Raw genomic sequence first — 20,763 nt, forward strand, 5'->3', positions numbered from 1 at the left:
AGAGAAAGGGACACTCTGAGCTCAAAGACACAGGGACACAGGGCAGAAGGCAGGTGAAGACAGAGGCAGAAATTGAAGATGCGGCCACCAGCCAGGGGGGCATGGAGCCACCGGAGCTGGAAGAGGCAGGAAGGACCCTCCCCTCGAGCCTTTGGAGGGAGCGCGGCCCTGCTCACAGCTTGATTTCAGACTTCTGGCCTCCAGACTGTGAGAGAATACATTTCTGTTGTTTTAAGCAGCAAACTTTGGGGTAACTTATTGAGGCAGCTCCAGGAAACGACTACAAAAGAAAAGAAGGGATCAACATTTTGACAAAGAACCTTACTGCGGAGCGTTGGTGAGGATGTAGAAGGAGCATGCTCTTCCAGACCGGCCCTTCTCTTCCGGGGGCGTGGAGGGGTGCAGCCCCGGAGAACATATCTGGCTCTATGAAGCCAAGTCGAAGACGCATACGCTTGGTGACCCAGCACTTTCCCTCCTAGGTGTGTGCAATGCAGATATGTTTTTCGTAATAGCAGAAAGACTGGAGACAGCCCAAACGCTCATCGAAGGAAGAGTGGGTAACAAACGGTGGTTAACTCCACGGTGGAACATTGTAGAAGCGTGAAAGAAAATGAGCACAGTCATACCATCAACAAGAATGAATCTTACGGACAAAATAAAGTGGAGAGGAGAAAAAAGCAATTCTTGGAAGACACACATTATGATACCATTTATATAAGTCCCCCAAACATGCAAAACTTACCAACATTATTTAAGGATAAATACAAATGTGATACAATAGAGACAAAAGGGAATAATACAATTCAAGACAATGGTGACATTTGGAGAGAGGCAGGGGACTGAGATCAGGAGGGGCACAGCGTGTGTCTTCATTTATTTGTCTTCTTTAAACCTCACAAACATGCAATCTGCGTTAGAGAATTAGTATAGTGTCAAGTATGGGCTTAGAGCCCGACTGCTTGGTGTTAAGTTCTGGCCCTCCACCTGTTAGCCATGGTACCTTAAGAAAGTTATTTTAGCTCTCTGTGCCTCAATTTTCTCACCTGTAAAGTGAGGATATTAAGGTCTGTACCACATAGGGCTGTGGTGAGAGTCAAAGTTAATACGCGTGAGAGCTCAGAAGAGTGCAGGGTATATATAGTGCGTCTGGATACGCATCGGCTATCGTAGTTGTCATCACATCATCATCGTCATCTTGTAAATGTAAAGTACACTGAAATTAAAAAAAGGAAGGGACGGGACCGTGCAGAAATGAGGTGAGTGCACACGGGGACGGGGCGGTGGGGATCCTGTCAGCCTGGGTGACCAGGAACCACAGGAGGCAGTGACACAAAATGAAGACAGAGGGGTGAGGCCTGGCAGGAGCTGGTGATCCTATTTGGGTGGTGGGCGTTCTCCTGGGGCGAATCCCGCCACTCTGCTGGCCGGTGCTGTAGGGGCCCTGTTGAAGGCGTGTTCCCAGGGGAAAGCGGGGGCTGGAGCTGAGCTGGGACTAGCGGGGGTTTGGCTCTTCTGGTCACATTTTGAAAGCATTTAAATGGACAGAAGGCAGCTTGAAACCCTGTTCGCCCTCCCCGTGCTGCTGGGCGCTGCATCGTCCTCTGGTCTCCTCGGGGCTCCTGTGGATGTCCTGCACCGGGAGGGTGGCTCCGGGCTCCCCAGGGACAGGCAGCTGCCTGCAGTGGCGCTCAGACGTTGAGAAGCCACACGCAAGCTCGCTCCTTGGAAGGGGCGCCTGAAGACGGGCACTGGGGCGTCCGTGGGAATGAGTCAAGGCCATTCGGGAGAAACGCCTCCTCCTGGCCTGCTCGTGGGTTCCCCCTGTGGCTGTTCTTGGTCTTCTGGGGTCACTCATGGTGTCAGCAGAAGGCACGCTTGTCTGCATCAGGGTCTCTCACACGGTACCGTGAGCTCAGGCCGGTTCTATGCCTCGTGTTCACCGAACTGAGGGTAACACAAGCTTTTTTGTCTCTCTTGCAATTGTACCTTTCCTCCTATCATGCCTGATTGCTGGCTTGGGGATTTGTTCAGGAGTCAGACCAGGGAACAGACAGCGGTGTGTGGAAGGCCTGCTCCCGGTACCTGGGAGGATTGGGCTTCCAGGGGGAGACCCGCCAGCCACCTGGGAAGGGGAACCACGGCAGAGCTAATAAGTACACTGCTGCCAGCGATAGATGTGATCGCAACACAACGTCGATAATAGTAACTAGCGTGATGAGCACCCACTCAGTGCCAGGCTCTGTCCCCGCCTGGCACACGCTGCCTTATTTACCCACCTACAGCCCGGATGGAGCTGTACCGCCCTCCCCTTGAAGGTGAGGAGCCTGGGGCCCAGGGGACTCTGTCATTGGCCCAGGAGGGAGGCGGGCATGGGATCAGCTGGCTTGCCTCCAGGCCTCCCATTTTGACTCTCCAGGTGGTGAAATGATGAATTGGCAAATTGAACAAATGGATGAAAATGGCCCAGTTGCTTGGAGGAAGAAGCCATTGCTTTAGGTTTGTGGGGGGCGGTCTTTGAGACCCAACCACGGATGGAATGCTTCCCAGTCCTCATGTCATTTCATCTTCCAGCAGCACCCAGTGGTAGGGGGTATGTGTATCCCCAATTTATGGATGAGAAAACAGAGGCTCACAGAGCTACATCAAGTTGCCCCAAGTCCCGTGATACGCGAGGGGTGGGTTTAAGATTTGAGCTGTTGTCACCCTATAAAGGTCATTCTCTTCCTCGGGGGCCAGGAAACTGGTTTGAAGAACAGGTAAGCAAGGTTGAGAGAGGACGGTGTGCATATTCTCAGTGGAGGAAGTGCACCAGCACGGGTGGGTTGCGGAGACCCCAAGCAGACCAGCCCGGCATGCAGGGAAATTGAGGCAGTGGGTAAAGGGGGGTAAAGGGAGATGGGCCTAGAAGGGCTCACCTGTACTGTGGAAGGAAGGCCGTGAACCCCAGGCTGGGGCACGTAGAGTCGGTCCTGGAGGGAGATGGGGGGCCCCATCCAGAGGGAGCCTTGAGAGGCCCAGCATCCCACCCGGGAGCCCCACTGGTCCAGGATGTGTCCCCGGAGCCCGTCGAGGACACATAACGGACACACAGCCAGCCCTGTGTGCAGCGTTCTCTCCCCAGGACACAGGGCAAGTTCACGAAGCAGGTGGCAGCCGCCTCGGCCAGGTCACTGAGCTCTTGAAAATTCCCATTGTGGAAATACAGCAGCTCTCTGAGCTGCTGCGTCTAGAACTGCCCCCCAAATGCTCCCGCACAGCAGCCAGTGGCTGAGCCAAGCATCTCCTGCCTGGCTACTCGGAGGCGCATCCGCTGGGGGGCTGCCGGTCTCTGAAAAATGTCATTAACGTAAACATTCGGGGAAGCGCCAAAGCCCAGTGGTGGTCAGCCAAGCCCTGCTTCCAACGTGCTCTGCACCTGCCTTTGTGTGCGTGCTGATTTTTGCTTTGTTTTCTCTTTCTCTTTCACAGTATGAATTTGGGGCCAGGAGTACAGCCATTGGCTGTATCAGAGCAGTGATCCCGGCTCTCGTGAAATAGAGACCCCCCTACTGCGAATCGGCCAGCGGGGCTGGGAAGCCGAGCTCAGAGGCACAGAGCTTGGGTGGCTGTTGGGTGCGGGGCATTTTGGCTCACCTTCTGGGCTGTCCTGTTCGAGAGTCTTACCTGTGCCTTTCTTGAGAGTCTGTGGCTTCTGGTTGGGGTTGCACTGTGATCTTTCTTTAATAGAAGGTGGCTCCGATGTCATTCAGCTTTGAAATGCGTCCCAAGAGAAAGCTTTATTCATAGATGAGTTGTTTGGGGACCTGGAGCATCTCCCCGGCTGGGTGACTGCGGGTTGGAGGTGACCTTTCCTCCCTCCTCCCGGCAACCTTGGATTTCAAGGTTCACCGCTTGGATTTTAACCCGCTTTGGGGACGGGGTTTGGGAAGTCATTGGAGGGAAGGCCACCTCTCGATGTTGTCCCAGGCCAGGTGGTGGCGGCAGTGAGCGAGGTTCAGGGGCAGCTGCTGCTTGGGCGCAGCAGTGGAAGGGACTTTTGTGCTGGGGCTGCCACCTGTGTGCTCTGCCTTCCAGAGTCCCCGCATGCCCGCATGTGACAGCGACACGTGGGGACGGGTGTGGCCAGAGCTTCAGGAAGCAGCAGACGAGACATCTAAATCCAGATCCCAGCCTGGGGGCAGCTGGTCCCCAGGGAGTACGCCTGCTCTGCCCTGAGTCTAGGGCTGGTCACTGCTCCAGCGGGAGACGCCAGGGTCGGCGTGGGCATGTCAGCCGGGAGCACAGGCGAGGGGCAGAGACCACAGCACCTGTCAGGCAGGTGCCCAGAGCAGGTCGCAGGATCAGACCAGGGGAGTGCAGGTGCCCCCTCGGCGGGTGGGGAGTGGGCCAGAACCGTGCCGGGCTCAGCTCAGCAAGGCCTGGGATGCAGCCCACTGCATCGTTTGCTCACAGAGCCCCTTAGGATCCTGGTAGGGAGGGAGGCCCCCATCTGATGGGACCCGTCGGGCAGTTGCAGCCAGCATCCCACTGTCCCCGGGCCAGGAGCCCGCCTGGGAGGAGCTGGGCGCCACCCTGGGTGCTTTGACTTTTTTCTGGGGAACACGAAAGGGAAATTGCATTTCAGCGACTCTGCCGAGTGGCCCCTGACGTGCCACTGTCCTCCAGGTCTGCAGAGTAGTGGGCTTTGAAGGACAGGCAAGCAGCTCTGTGTTGCAGGGGCGCATTTTAAGGTGGTGGGTTTCCCAGCAGTGTTGTGGGATGAGAGGTGAGAGGAGGTCGTGTGCGCCCCCTTGGCGGTGCTGTGGACACAGCATCATTGTGCACGATACCTACTGACGTGATAATGGCCAGCGAAATTCAGAGTGCTTAGAGCCCCTCAGCAGAAGGATGAGAGGCTGTTTCTGCTCGGGGTCGGGGCAGAAGTGGAACCTGGAGGGGCACTGGGTTTGTGGGGGGCGGGGGCAGGCAGACAGACTGACAGGGACCCCGAAACGTGAGGGAGATTGGGGTGGTGAAGCGGGGAGAGGCTCTCAGGAAAAAAGGATGGAAAGCATCCCTGAGCTATGGTCAGGGGACCATCTTTTTTTTAAAAGCGTGGGGACCCACTGTGATTGGGTGTCCCTGGAGGTTTTGTGTGTTTTTTAAAAATATTTATTTATTTAGTCTGTGCCAGGTCTTAGTTGCGGCATTCAGGATCTAGTTCCCTGACCAGGGATTGAACCCAGGCCCCCTGCATTGGGGGCGCGGGGTCTTAACCGCTGGACCGCCAGGGAAGTCCCCAGGGGACCATTTTACGTCCATTAAAGTCGCGCCTCGGGAGAACCGTCCAGAAAGCTTGCCGCCGTGTCTGTTGCCCTGTCGACTTCCAGAGCGTGAGCGCCTGCTAAAAATCCAGGGGTCCGTGTTCACAGCCCGACAGATTGAGCAGCTGTTCTGAAGGCAGAGTGGACTTCCTGCTGTAACATCCCCCGAGGGTTGGCAGTGGGTGACATGCTCTCTGCGCGGTTTGGGGACAAATGACAGTGTCCTCATTTCACGAGTGGTGTTCCCTCCCCGTGACTCAGAAGCCTCCACATGTTATGGTCGGGTCCATGTTGATATTTTTAAGCCCAGCTTCCCAGACCTGGTTCTTGTTGTTATTGTCAGTGAAAAAGCCCCCTTTCAATTTCAGAAGGTGCGAAAAACAAGAAGAGGTCTGAGCTGTGGGTGTGGCTTTACCCCTTAATAAGGAGAAGTGAGGCATTGATGAGCCGCCCCTTGGGCATTAGGGGGAAGAAGCAGGCGGGGGAGAAGGAAATGTCACCGGTGTTTGGAGTATGGACCTTTGTCCTCTTTGCCTTGAGCTTTCTCTTGGAGAGGGAGGAAGAGGGCTCTGGAGAATAAGGCTGTCTGTTCTCACCAAGAGCCCCTTTCAGCTCCAAGGGGAGACTGATGGGGAGGGGGAAGGGGGAGCGGGTAGGGGTGGGGAGTGCAGCTGGGCTTATCTGGTCAATGTTGGCATCTAGAGGAAAAGCACGACTTTGGGTGCAGAAATGGACCTGCTGTGTTGATTTCAGATTGAAGTTGACGTGATACTAGGAGATTATTTGGCAACCTTATTGGTGCTTTTGGCATAATTTAAGTAATCAGAAGGATGTTTTTTTCTTCATCGTTCTAGCAGGTTTAGAAACTTGTGAAAAAGACCAGTTCTTCTTTTAGAAGGATAAAAATACTGCAGTGATACAAAACTGCTTCATGCCTGACAAGCAGATGTGAATAACTCCCGTCTATATTTTAGTATCTGCACTGGGGCAGGGGCTCCACTGCCAGTGTGCTGATGAACTAGCTGCCTGTGGGGCATGGGTGTGTGTGTGCATGGTGTGTATGTGTGTACACAGTGTATGTAGTGTGTGTACATGGTACGTGTGTGTACATGGTATGTGTGTACACGGTGTGTGTGTACATGGTGTGTGAATACACAGTATGTGTGTGTACACAGTGTGTGGACAAGGTGTGTGTATGTACACAGTGTGCGTGTGTACACGGTATGTGTGTGTGCATGGTGTGTATGTGTGTACACAGTGTATGTAGTGCGTGTACATGGTATGTGTGTGTACACGGTATGTGTGTACACGGTGTGTGTGTATACACGGTGTGTGTGTACACAGTATGTGTGTACATGGTGTGTGTGTGTACACAGTGTATGTACACAGTGTGTGTATGTACATGGTATGTGTGTGTACAAGGTGTGTGTATGTACACTGTGTATGTACATGGTATGTGTGTGTACAAGGTGTGTGTATGTGCACAGTGTGTGCATGTACATGGTATGTGTGGGTACATGGTGTGTGTGTACACAGTATGTGTGTGTACACAGTGTGTGTACAAGGTGTGCATATGTACACAGTGTATGTATGTACGCAATATGTGTGTGTGCATGGTGTGCATGTGTGTACACAGTGTATGTAGTGCGTGTACATGGTATTTATGTGTACATGGTATGTGTGTACACGGTGTGTGTGTACATGGTGTGTGTGTGCACGTAGCGGTGCACAGCATGTTGTCTTGGCATTAGCATCAGAGCTGCTCTGAGCACCCAACCCAGGAGTGCTGGCTTGAGGGGGCTGTGATTCCAGGTGACCTGTGTAGCCTGGGTGACAGGAAATGATTTCCCAGCAATGTCCCATCAGTGTTCTCTGGGACCCTGAGCCACTGAGAGACAGTGGTTCTCATGGTGTAAACAGATGCAGGTCCTCTCCTGGGGAGGCTGGGGTCAAGGTTCCCAGGCAGCCCTGTCCCTCCTCACAGAGGCTGACCAGCCTCTTTGCACCCAGCAGCATTTGGAGGCATTCTGGAGCCTTCCAGAAATGGGCTCTGGCTCATTGAAAATGATCACAAGCCTGAGCAGCCAAATCCAGGATGTTAACCCTGAGGTGGGCGCCCCTTCCCTGCAGATGCGGCAGGACACATGTGGCATCCTCAGTCCACGTGAATGAGGATGGTGGTCCAGCTGTTCCTCCTCAGGTGAAGAGACACTGATGTCACATGGCTTGCGGTTCCCGGGATGCGTTTGGTCCCAGTTGCATCTCTAGCGACCACTGCTTATTACATCATCTACCTGCAGCTCCTTGTGACATTCTTCAAACACGTGATCTCGTTCTATCTTCACAAACACCCTTAAGGTCAAGTACTCTTTCCTGCCCATCACCAGGTGAGGAAGGTGAGTCTAGGAAGCCGAAGAAACTGGCCCCAGTCACACAGCAAACTAGAGGCACAGCTGTAGGGCGATGGAGGGGCCCCTGGGGCCAGACCGACTCCATCAGAATTGTTTCCAAAGCTCCAGGAAGACTCCACATGCAGGCGATATTGGGGACCACGGGGCTGGCGGCTCTGCAGAATTATTTCCCATTCAGTGTCTGGTCTGAATTATCTCTCGTTGTTTACGGAGTTATTATTAAGGAGGCACAGGGCTGGTGAAGAGAGACGCAGCTTCAAGAGGACACATGCTGGAGTTTGCTTGGTGCTGGGGATAGATGAGCTGAGACCTACTGTCCGTCCCCCCTCCTCTAAGCAGCCTCATCCCAAAGCTTGTTGCTGGGCCAGTGTGAGGGCATAGACACCGACTGCGGGAAGGCACAATGCTGGGACATCCAGACTCTGGCCGACCCCTCCCTCAGGCCACCCACCCGCTGTGCTCATGCCCCCACTGTGGATACAACACTCCAGAAATTGGAATGTGTTTAAATTCGTGGTCAAGAAGAATTTCACACACATTAGAATGTGATGGAACTGGCCACCAAAACGCCTGCAGTCCAGAGGTGCTTCCCTGCATGGCGAGAGTGAAACCAGCTATCACACCAGCAAAGGAGTTCTCGAAAATGACGCTTCATGAGGATGGAGCATGTGCATGTGGGCTGAATTGCTCCATGCCAGTTGGGTACAATGGACAACACTGGCGAGCACAGGAGACATTTACACTTCCTCCCAGAGGCGACTGGACAACCAGAACACGACTTGTCCTCTCTTGAGCCGCCGAGGCAGCCTCTTCTGTGTCCCGCAGTCCCACTTCCCTCTCCCAGCATTCAGCCGATGTTCCCTTCCTGGTTTCCAAACATTGAGAAGGATCCGGAGTGATTCGTGCTCACCACATCAGACAATCCTTTGATTGCCGTAATTTTCACATCCCATGACATCGACGTTAATTTTCATCAGCCGGGTAGGAATGTCTGCCTCATTTCTACCTCTCAGCAGAGAAAATACACAGTCAATGAGCACAGTTCCGGGTAGTGGAGAGCCAGTGATGTGTGTGGTATGAGGGCAGTGCATTGGGGTTGGGCAAGTCTTCTTTGGCACAACTAGGAAATGTCTCACTCTAGAATCCTGTGAGTCTGCTGTGCAAAAATTTACCATTTAAAAAAAAAATTAAAGACACACATCCATTTGAAAATAGTCAGTGATCTGGGTTTATTGCCTGGCTCTTTGTAATTTGCTTGGACTCCCTTGTTTCTTTTTAGTTGTCATTGTTTAGAACCAACTGAAAAACATCTCTGTGAAATGAAAAACCTGCTTCATATTGAGGAAAGGCTCTGGGCCAGACTCTGCACGCCGGTAAACTTGGGTTCAGTCTCAATAGCAACGTTTGCCGTGAGCGTTGAGTCTGCAGATGGAATTCCGTGTCTCCGGCCCTTAGGTTGGGACTCTTGGCCGTTTCAATGAAAGCCCACACCTGAACCTCAGCTGACATTTGGTTGTCCAGGGAAGAAAGCCCCATGTGACACACAGCTGGTGAATTCTGGGTCTTTGGAGGGTAGACCTCTTCTTTCATCAGGGGAAACTGAGGCCAGGATGGTGGACGGCCTGTGCGTGGCCACTGTCCAGCCATGAGCACGGCTGGGAATGAGGCCCGGGCTGCCACCCACCCCTGTGCTCCCCCCTCTCCCGAGGTCCCCACTGGAAACTCCAAGGTCGATCATCTTTCCTTTCACATTTAATTGGACAGAGCTTAATCGGCTTCTTTAACCTCATTATGAAAAGCCTGCACTGGCTTCGTGCCCACGTGGGCTGCACAGGAAAGTCTGAGAATGACCCTGGATTGGAGAAGGACCCCTGGAAAAGCTGCAAGATGGCAGCTCTCATTGCCTCTAGAACATTCCTTCTCAGGACACTGCCCCTTGTGAAGGCTTGCTGGCTAAAAAGTGCAACTTTTACATAATGTTCATGTAGGAAGCAGGAAGTTATCTTCAGAGGGAAGTGGTCCCCCAGGGAGGACCCAGGAGGCCTGGCGGGGGCGTGGCTGGTGTGGGCAGTGGGAGGCTGGGCGTGTTCGTTTCGTGTGGCTGCTATAACAAATTGCTGAAAACTAGGTGGCTTAAAAACACACACAAGTTTACTACCTGAAAGTTTCGAAGTTCAGAAATCTAAAATCAAAGTGTTAGCAGGGCTGTGTTCCTCTGCAGGCTTCAGGGAAGAATCCCTTCCCTTCCTCTTCTCCCTCTGGAGCACCTGCATTCCTGGTCCAGTGGCCTCCTCCTCCACCTTCAAAGCTAACAGAGTTGCATCTTCCAATTTCTCTCTCTTGTTCTCTGCATCTATCGTCATATCTCCTTACTGCTGCCTCTGATTCTCCTGCTACTTCTTTCCCTTGTAAAGACCCTTGTGATGATTTTGGAACCCCCAGGATAATGCAGAATAATCTCTCCATCTCAAGATTCTTCATTTAATCCCATCTGCAGAGTCTCTTTTGCCGTGTAAGACAACGTATTCACAGATGCCGAGGGTTAGGATGTGGCCATCTTTGGGGACTATTATTCTGCCCCACCCCCAGTGAGGCAGACCATGAATCCCACCCCTCCTCCCTCTGTCTATCCACCCACCCATCCATCCTTCCCTCCCTCCTCCCTCCACCCAGAGCTCTCCTCACCCTGAGTCTCCAACAATCTGGGCCTGTAAACAACCCTGGGGGTTGCAGTTGGAGATTGCTCTGAACGTGTTCCTGCTGTTGACGGGAAAAAAAAAGCGCAATGTAAGAATTGTGAGTTAAGTTTTATTTGGGGCAAAATGAGGACAGCATCTCAGATAGCTCTGAGAAGCTGCTCCAAAGAGGTAGGGGGAAGGTCAGTGCATATGTGGTTTTGGTGAAGGGGGAGTCCATGCAATCAAGCACATATTTTTTGCAGAAGGTTCTACTAGTCTTGTGAAGGTTACTGCTAGTCACGAGGAGCAGATGTCAGCATGAAGGATTTTAGTGCTTTTCTAGATAACGAGGAGATGCCAGAATTGGGCTCATAAAATCTTCTCCCGAAAATATCTAACTATCTGAAGGCCTGTTCTGCCAGTTTTTCCCAGAGCACAGAGTGCCTCATTCCCGTTCTCCACCCTGAACTCCTTTCAGGCGGTGTTGAAGGTCAGTGGCTGCAGTGGCTCATAATTTAATCCTTGTAGAGGTAGATGGCAAGTGACAATTTGTAGGTGACACTGCTGTTCCTGGTGAGCTTTGGAGACACGGTCTAGAACATTCTATCAGAGGAGGGGCCACTGGAGCAGGACAGCTGCAGCACCTGCTCTCAGGACATCTGATGAGGGCTGCCCCGCAGGTGGCCCTCGAGGCCGTGGCTCCGGTGGTGCCCCTGGCAGCGGCTTCATGTCCCACTGGGGTGGCACAGTGGAGAGTCTGGGAGGGATGGGAGAGCAGCCAACCCAAAGCTTTCCTAGCGGCTGGTACGCCCGCAGGCTGTCCCCTCTCTCTCGTGCTGGCCGAGCTGGCGTCATTCACTCCGGAATGCTGGAGAACGTGCCGTCCAGAGCTCCTTGAGGCCCAGGTGACTGCTCGTCCTTGTTTCTGGGTGTAAAGTGGGCACCTTGCTCTCAGACCCGCCTCAGCCCTCCTGTTCTGCCCCGAGAACTGGTGCCCCCTCCTTAACTGGAGGGATAACGTGATAGGAAGTGGCTGTAGCTGGTGCTGGACCTCACCCCGCCCCAGGGTCCTAGGGCAGGGCCGGCAAACAATGGCCTGGGGACCAAACTGACCCACCGCTTGGTTCTCTGAGCAAAATTTTATGGGACTATAGTTACGTCTGTTCGTTACATCTGGCTGCTTTTGTGGCAAAACCACAGAGTTGAGTGGTTCTGACAGGCTGTGCATCCTGCAGAGCCTGAAATATTGATGATCCAGCCCCTACAGGAAAGCGTTGCCAACGCCTGGTCTGCAGGGTTTGAACCTTGTCGTTGCTGCCACCTGACCGGTCATTCAAGGAGCGCTTCCTGGAGGCCTCCCTGGTAGGGGCGCCGTGCTGGCCTGGGGACTATGGAGGTGACCGGAGCCAGTGTGGCTTTTGAGGAGCTGGCCATTGTCTGGCTTACCTAACTGTCACTCATCTTGTGAAATTGGCAGGATTGCTGGAAGCACGTCTTTGCGCCTGTCAGGCAGTTGTACGTGCGTTTATTTACTTATTTATTTTATTTCTTTGTTTTTGGCTGCGTTGGGTCTTTGTTGCTGTGCGCGGGCTTTCTCTAGTTGCGGCGAGGGGGGGCTACTCTTCGTTACGGTGCACAGGCTTCTCATTGCGGTGGCTTCTCATGTTGCGGAGCACGGGCTCTAGGTGCGTGGGCTTCAGTAGTTGCAGCACTGGGGCTCAGGAGTTGCGGCTTGCACGCCCTAGCACGCGGGCTTCAGTAGTTGCAGTGCATGGGCTCAGTAGTTGTGGCACGCGAGCTCAATAGCTGTGGTGCACGGGTTTAGTTGCTCCGTGGCATGTGGGATCTTCCCGGACCAGGGCTCGAACCCGTGTCCCCTGCATTGGCAGGCGGATTCTTAACCACTGCGCCACCAGGGAAGTCCCTCTGTGTGCATTTACTGCGCAAGGTCATGGCCTCTGGAGGCACTGCTTCCACGCTGTCAGTCCCCCTGCAGTGAGGGTCACTGTATCCCGGACGTGTTGTTCTGTCAACACCAGTCATGCCAGAGCTCACAGGGCAGGAAGGGCAAAGGATTGCGGTTTCCTGGACCAACCCGTGGAGGAAGGTGAGGACCGTGTGTCACCTCTCGGGTAAAGCCGGTGACACGGGCCGCATGTTTAGAGCGGACGCTTACTTCTACCCTGAGGTGAGATCTGGAGATGGGGCAGCCATCATTTCTGGGAACTGGCCCGAGTCCCATAGCTCGGTGGTGGCCGAGCTGGGACCAGACTCCTCCCGAAGGGCCTGAGATGTGAGTTGTCAGCACTTGACCAGCCAGGGTCTTGTCCCTGGATGACACATGAACTGTGCTGAAAGCGGGAGGTGACTGAAAGTCACATATTCTCCCCTCCCCCTGTTCCCTCTGAATGATTTTGCTGTGGTCCTTTTGGAGTTGAGACATTTAAAAAGAGCTTGCTTGCTCAAATATCTAAAAGCTCGCTATTTGCAAGGAGGCGGGAGTGTGGATATGCGTGCGTGGAATCCTGGACAATTAGAGACCTGGATCTGAACCCACCCACCCACCTGACTGGTGACACCAGAGGTGGCAGCAGAAGGCAGGACGGGGGTCTCCTGTGCCCACCCCTCCCCCTCCCCAGCCCCGCTTCTGCCAGGGAGCCAAGGAGCTGATGGCAGGAAAATATCCATCAGCAGAAAGAAAAAACGGAAAGACATCCCGGGAACGGGGAGAGCACCCAGAGGCCGGCGTCCCTCGATTCGACGTGGGCTGCTGGCCCCTCACCAGTGTCCTCCTGCCCCCTCCCCTTCCAACACGGAGTCCCCGAGCACCGTCTTCAGACGGTGCAGGGCACCCCCAGCCCGCCCCGGTAGCTTAGGGTCCTCCTTGTAGCTGCAGGGGGTCTCGACAAGGAGGCATCCGTAGGGGTTTCGGGTGTCCCTGGTGGTCAGGTGGTCAGTGCTGACAGTGATCTGTTTTTTTACTTGGAAAACTGACCTCCTGGATGTGCAGAGATGGGGGTGGGGTTAGAGGGGGCGGTTCGGTGTGTGCTTTAGCCTCTCCTGTGTGAGAGGGGGTCTCCCATTGAGGGTACGAACCAGCGGGATCTGAAACTGTGTCTCGAAGCCTGGCTGATGGGTGTGGAGACCCTGGGGGTGGATGAGAGGGGACCAGGTGGGGGATGGGAGGGGAATCTGGGAGGCCCCCTCCCCGTCTCCCCTGCAGGCCGGCTTCTCTGCCCACTGGGGACCCTCCTCTGTGATGAAACTCACCTCTTTGCCACGAGGCTCAGAGGAGGAAGGTTCTGTGTGGCCCAGTCACCTCTGTGAGCTGCACACGCGCTGGCTGTGGTCCCTGTGGTTTACGTCCAATATTTTTATGGCACACTTATCCCCCCAACGCCGCCGAGGGTCCCAAGGGCAGAGCTGCCGCTGTGGCATTGGACCTTCAGATAGCCTGCCTGGGAGGGTGCCCACGGGCCAGCCCGGCCCCGCTGCGCGGTCAGACCACTGGCCTCTGTGCAGTGCGGCTCGGAAACAGACTGACGGACCCTGGCATCTCCCTAGAAGAGCTGCCCCTTGTTACAAAGACCGCAGCTTGTTAAAATGAAACCTGAGTGAGCAGGCCACTGGCTGGAGTCTGAGGGACCAGCCGCTTATTATTTTCTGCAGGTAATGGGGTCGGGGGCCTAACGGTTCCCGAGGGGTTCAGGCAACAGGCCCCAGGTTGCCGGCGACACTGCTGCTCTGCCCCTTCTTCAAGAATCTGTATGTGGCCCCCGCCAACCCCGCTCCTGACCGTGAAGGCGAGAGGGGTTCATGAGAAGCAACCACAGGGAGCGTCCCCGTGGGCTGGAGACTGGACATGCAGTGAGGGTCCTTAATAGAAGCGGGGCTTGAGTCCCCCGCTCCGGCAAAAGAAGCTTCCCACACCCTGGCAAGAAGTGTTTGGTTTTCTTTCTTTCCTTTTTTTTTTTTTAAACTTGAGGACATTTCATAAAAATGAAAAAGAAATTGAAAGATGAGGGACGATTGGACGAGTCAGGAGCCCTTTGGACGCACAGAGGGATCTGGGGAGCTTGGCTTTCAGAACATCTTGCCACTGGGAGAGGCTGCTGGCACCCAGGTGGCAACCACGGCCTTCGGTGACCAAGGGCATCTCATGTTTTGGGGAAGGAAGGTGTGTGGTTTCTTCCCATCCTCTGTTAAATATTTCATGCAACAGCAGACTAAATGCGCATTCCCGAATTGAGCTGACCTTCGGGACTTACTGGGAGCAGGCCTGCACGTGGAAGGAGGGACGGGTGAGGCTGCCTGGACCCCCCGGCTGTGCTCCCTGGGCTGGCAGAGGCTCCTGGCCGTTCTGGAGTCGGGCAGAAGTGGTTGGAATGTTGGCTCCTCTGCTGAGCCGCTGTGTGGCCTCAGGCAGGTCACGAACCCTCTCTGAGCCCTTGTTTCTCCTCTGCGCAATATGGAGAGGCACCCGGGACTCAGCCTGCTGTGGGGCGTGGAGGGGAAGACGTCTCAAAGCTGGCCTGTGCTGACCTTGAGTGAGGGCGCCCAGGGCTGGCGCTTCCCGAGGGTGGGGCTGCCCCCCGGCCCCTCCTTCAAGGGCGCGTGTCTACAGTGAGAAGATCCATCCCCCTACCCGACCAACCTTACAGAACCTCGGAGGTGTTGACAAGGACCGTTTTTCTTTAAAGCGCCGTTAGCTGACGTAGGAAATGTGACAGTCGCTCTCTCTGTTTCTCCCTGGTTTCCTGACATACGTTCTGGGCAAGAATCAGCTCATCCCAGGAACTGCTGTCTGGCCGGAGGAGGGCAGGGGCCACACGCCCGCAAACAGGCACTCACCGCCGGACACTGGGAAGTGGTTTCCCATCTAAGGGGTTATCCTTGACTCGTCCGTAGCAAAGGAGGGGTGTCTTCATTTCCAAGGGAGAAAATTATCTTTTTTTTTTCTCTGTTTGGGAAAGATGTGTTCCTCTGATAAACAATCAACGCCCTAGGGGTTCTATTTAAGATTCAAAAGCAGTTACGCACTGAACGGATGGGACCTGAGGGGCCTCCAGAGGCTCTGTGCCTCCTGCTTCTTGATCTGGGGGCTGGTTCCGTGGGTGGTTCTGTCTGGGGGCGTATATTGAGCCGTGTGTACACTTAAGACATGTGCACTTTTCTCTGTGTATTCTATACTTCAATAAAATTTGCATCAAAAGTGATTACTCAGAAATGATGGAATGTGCACATTTTGATTGCTGTTACGTAAGAGTTTACTGGCGACTGGGCGTGGGTTTATACTTACAGGATGTGAGACACAGGGACACCACGGCCCCTCCATAAGGCAGTGCCCGCCCTGTGAGTTGATCTCAGAGACCATCCAGACAGCTGGTCCTCCGGGAGCTCCTGGCCGTTTCCTGCTGGCCCAGCATTCGCCAGAGGGGTCTGGTCCTGTTGGGGGTGGCTTGGAAAGAAGTGGCAACCAAACGGCAATGCCCGAGGCAGTGGCTTTCACTCTGAATTCACTTGTGCAAAGAGTTCACCTTCTCATTATTAACGTCATAGACGCTTTCTCAGTGACCACTACGTGCCAAGCACCGCTCCACACACAGGACACGGTGCTTCAGGAGGCTGTTCTGGTCAAGTCTTCGTGGAGCTGGTGTTCACGGCCTCTAGGGGCAATGCTAGGTCCAGGGCGCAAAAGGAGGTGTGCGTTGGGGGCAGGTATCAGGCGCTGGGCTCCTGTCGGGCACTCGGTTTGGCGCTAGCAGGCGGGCGTCGCCTTTAGAAGAAGTAGCCTGCTCAGATGTCTCCTTCATTCTCGAAACTCAGGATGTCTGGACAGGCTTTTTCCGAACTGGTAACATTCTAAAAGTAAGTCACTGCAGGCATAACTAAGAAAGCCCTTCAGTTTCACTTAACGCTAGCTGTTAATAAGCATCTTTATCTCCATGTCTTAATAGACAATTACAGCCCCACCAGGTGGGTGCTGAATGGACATGTGGATTTTCTGTACATGTCACAACTCCCCTTGAAAAGGATTAGATCATGGACAAGTCACTTCCAGTTGGCTTCATTTTCGTGTCACTTGCGGGGTTTATGGAGAAAGCCTTTACCGGTTTTACCATCGTGGTTTTCCTTCCTGATGCCCACTGGGCAAGGCACAGGGCCGGCCCGTCCACCAGCTCCGAGTTTAGTGGATCCGTGGGATAGTTTGAAATGCTGTGGCATGTCTGTCGCTCCCCTTAACAAAACACACCGTGCGTTGCAAGGGCATTTGTAAAGCGGAACCCTGGAAAGCGAATCTTGCTTCTCACAGACTATTCTTGAACACCAAAGACGAACCAGGCGAGATGGTCCTTGGGCTGCCCTTAGGGCCAGTGGGGCTGCGAGGATTCTCAGCCACGCCTGCTCCTCTGCATCGGGCCTCTCTTCGCCCTCAGACGCATGGTCCTCCCGTGTGCTGGGTACCTGCTCTAGCCACCCTTCCAACAATAGTATTTCCTCCAGATGTCCGGGTGCGACTGGTCTTTCAGCCAGACCCAAACATCACACTTTACTTTTGTCCTCTTCCCCAGGAAGACCCCTCTCAACATCCCCTAGATGTAAAGCAGCGGGGGCTGTGAGACAAACTGACTGATGGGCATTCGTGGCCCTGCCTCTCAGGAGGTTTCCGTGCTTTAGATCCCGAGGGCTCACTGTCCCGACCAGAAGAGCAGCCCAGGACCAGCACCCGTGTAAACAAGCGCCCGCAGCACACAGAGGAGGCGGCTTATCCATTACGCCAAGAACTGGGCTGAACAGAGCTTATGGCGGGAAAGTAGGGCTGGGGGGGCGGAGCATCTCCATTTCCTATTTCTATGAGGGGACAAGCCGCGAGGCTCTGCAGTGAAGGACGATCTCCTTGCATGAACACAGGGATGTCCCCGTGTTCACAAGCTCAGCCCCAACGAGAGAGCCCCTGACCAGCTCCCAGGCCCTCAGCCCGGTTCAGAGCGTGCACTGTCTCCTCGTCCCATCTCTGTGGGTCCGGGAGGACACAGGTGGACGGACACCTTCTGGACTTCTGAGTCCAGTGCCACTTTAGAGATTCTTCAATCCCAAATGCAAGTCTGTCGTTTGAAAAGAAAAACAGGTTTGTGATATTAGAGAGACACCGCCCGAGAGGGGGGGCTGCACGTGAGGACGCTTCTCAGCTGGCCGGCCTTGCATCACGTCACACATACTCCCTGCCCCTCGCTCCGCGTCCCCCTGGGAACCCACGCCCCTCCAGAGCAAGAGCTGGGGGGCCGGTAACTCGCTTGGCTCCACGTGTATCACTTTAGCTCTGGGGTCCACAGCCAGACCCCCGACTCCAGTTTGCTGGCTGTAAATGACAAAACCGTGGTCTATAACCCCGGTCTGCCTGCCTTGTCCCCTGAAAGGCCTGACGCTCCCCCAACTCCCAGACCCATGTCTGTTCCTGGCGTCCTGGCCGTGGGTGTCACAGCCTGTGGGAGCTCCCTGGCAGTGTTATTAGCCGGTGCCCCCATGTGGACGCCAACACCACGGGTCACAGTGAGAGCAGCAGCCATGGGCCCCGCTGGAGGGAAGGGACCCCTCAGATCCCCAAGGTGAGGCTGTCCTCAGGCATCATGACCCAGGGGCAGGCTGCACGTGGCCTCTAAGTGGCCAGTGGTCACCTCAGCCATCCATTTCCCTAACCGGGCGGCTCCCGGTTGCCAGGGGACCAGCTGGGGATTGGCTCTGAACTAGGGGAAGAACAGCCTAAAGGAAGGTTTGCTCCGGAGTAACCCCGATGCCGCCTGAACCCCCAGGAGGCCAGTAATGAGCAGATGCCCGGCATTACTGCTCCCTCAGCGATGTCACACAGGTCCCCTGGGCCCGGGGCCGGAGCACCTGGCCCCCCTCCACAGAGCTCCATCCCATGAGGAGCCCACGCTGGGGCTTGGCCCTGCAGAGGAGGGGGCCCTGCTGTCCCCCAGCTCTTCCCTCCATCTGTCCACCACGTGGCAGACATGATCTTTCAGGGTCCCCGACCCCCAACCCTGGTCTCCTTTGGCTCCCCTGCCGTGTGTTTGCCCACCTGCCATCACCCACGTCCCAGGGGTAGGAGTCTGACTCACGTGTGGTCCTGAGCTGCTCCCCCAGGCCCCCCTGCCCCCGTCCGTCTGCTCCGCGGCCCCTTCCCCCCCCAGCCGGGGGTGACCGCCGCTCCCCCCGTAACGAGTCAGGTCGCAGGGCCGCGTGCTTCCTGCCTTTTGCTTCCGCTTCTCTCTGCCTGATTGAAAGGTCCTCAGGGACGTGCCATCCAGATCAAGTTGGCAGCTGGTGACAGGCTGGGTGTTTAGGTTGTCCCATCTGTGAAAGACGAGAGGCGGCTGGGAGGAGACTCCCCAGACCCAGGCTGGGGCTCGAGTAGACACACAGGTTTGGGGGTCCAGGGAGCGACTAGGGGCAGAGCCCAAGACCAGGGCTCAGTCAAGGGCTCCACAGGCCCTTTCCTCATCAGGCGCCTTTCAGCTCTGTGTGGGAAGCCAAAGTACCGCTTTCGCCCGATTCTGATCATTTAAGGGTATGTCCTTGGAATGTTTCTCAGGGACTGAGAAGTGTTTCTTCTTTTTTTAATTTAATTTTTATTTTATTTTATTGACTGCGCCTCACAGCATGCGGGATCTTAGTTCCCCGACCAGGCATCGAACCTGTGCCCCCTGCAGTGGAAGTGCAGAGTCTTAACCACTGGACCGCCAGGGAAGTCCCTGAAAAATGTTTCTGAATTAGGAGTCTTTAGATGAATCCAGTTGCTTCTATTTGATTCTTTGTAGCTCATTTGAGCAGTCTGCTTGAGAAAAAGTAATGTGACTCCATCTGGCACGTGTAGTTTTTTTTTCCTTTCACAAATCTCTTGGATGGAGATTTGGCAGAAAGTCCAAAGCAATGTGATGCAACTGCAAAATGATAAACTTTGAATTATTAATGAATTATTAATATATGAATCATTTAATTATAAAGTGATGATTTGTGAATAAATTCTATACAAATAATTTATACCGGTAGAGATGAGAAATAGAACATTCATACATGAAATAATAAATTAATCACTTAATTGATAAAGGCATGAGTTGACCATTGTGGTGGGTGGTGCAGCCTTGGGTTAGGATCTGTTCACACTGGCTCTGGGGTCCTGGACAAGTCGCCCAGGCCCACTGGACATCCAGTTCCTCAATCCGAAATGAGAATGGTGGAGTCCTCGTACCCTAGATGATGTCCACGAAAGGGCTTTGTGAACTCTAAAGCATTGTACGTGCACCGGTACTTATCACTGATACACCCATGACATGCAATCGAGGAAGTAGGCAGAGGCATCCAAAAGACCTGAGGTCCATTTTCTTGCCCAGAACTCAGCATTTTCAGAAATACTATGGCAGGGGTCCCCAACCCCGCCCCCCAGCCAGGCCGCAGAGCAGGAGGTGAGCAGCGGGGGAGCGAGCGAAGCTTCATCTGTATTTACAGCTGCTCCCCATGGCTCGCGTTACCGCCTGAGCTCCGCCTCCTGTCAGACCAGCTGCGGCGTTAGATTCTCATAGGAGTGCGAACCTTACTGTGAACTGCGCATGTGAGGGATCTAGGATGTGCGCTCCTTATGGGAATCTAATGCCTGATGATCTGAGGTGGAGCTGAGGCAGTAATATTAGTGCTGGGGAGCAGCAGCAAATACAGATCATCATCAGCAGAGAGGTCTGACTGCACAGAGACCATAATAAATCAGTTGCTTGCAGACTCATATCAAAAGCCTATCAGTGAGTGGCAAGTGACAATCAAGCTGCGTCTTATGGAGTAGACTGAACATAGCAACACACTTCGGGTGTCACTGTCTCCCATCACCCCCAGATGGGACCCTCTAGTTGCAAGAAAACAAGCTCAGGCCTCCCACTGATTCTGCATTGTGGTGAGTTGTATAATTATTTCGCTATATATTACACTGTAATAATAATAGAAATAAAGTGCACAATAAATGGAATGCGCTTGAATCATCCCGAAACCATCCCCCCCGCCATCCGTGGAAAAATTGTCTCCCACGAAACCAGTCCCTGGTGCCAAAAAGGTTGGGGAGCGCTGTACTATGGTGTGAAAAACCTTGCCTTTGGCCTTGTTTCTGCAGCCAAGTGTACTGCGTGTTTGCCTCTGCGGTACTGGGGGCAAAACCAGTGAGTCCTGGTTTGAAAGTGAATGTGATCTGCTTTTCACAGGATACAAGACCCTTCTGAAAGGAATTTCTGGGAAGTTCAACAGTGGAGAGCTGGTGGCCATCATGGGCCCTTCCGGGGCTGGGAAGTCCACGTTCATGAACATCCTGGCCGGATACAGGTGAGC

At 54.2% G+C, this 20,763-nt stretch overlaps 1 protein-coding gene across 4 annotated transcripts in view; it reads left to right on the forward strand.

Annotated features, from left to right (window-relative positions):
- ABCG1 (ATP binding cassette subfamily G member 1) overlaps positions 1 to 20,763 on the forward strand; it is an 82,069-nt gene that overhangs the window by 42,905 nt on the left and 18,401 nt on the right. For all 4 annotated transcript variants that reach the window (XM_036850707.1, XM_036850705.1, XM_036850706.1 and 1 more), the window contains one exon: positions 20,640 to 20,757. In XM_036850707.1, the coding sequence (XP_036706602.1) occupies positions 20,640 to 20,757 (118 nt within the window). The remainder of the gene's footprint in view (positions 1 to 20,639; positions 20,758 to 20,763) is intronic.

This window comes from Balaenoptera musculus, chromosome 4 (genome assembly GCF_009873245.2).
Source record: "Balaenoptera musculus isolate JJ_BM4_2016_0621 chromosome 4, mBalMus1.pri.v3, whole genome shotgun sequence".
Taxonomy (NCBI): domain Eukaryota; kingdom Metazoa; phylum Chordata; class Mammalia; order Artiodactyla; family Balaenopteridae; genus Balaenoptera; species Balaenoptera musculus.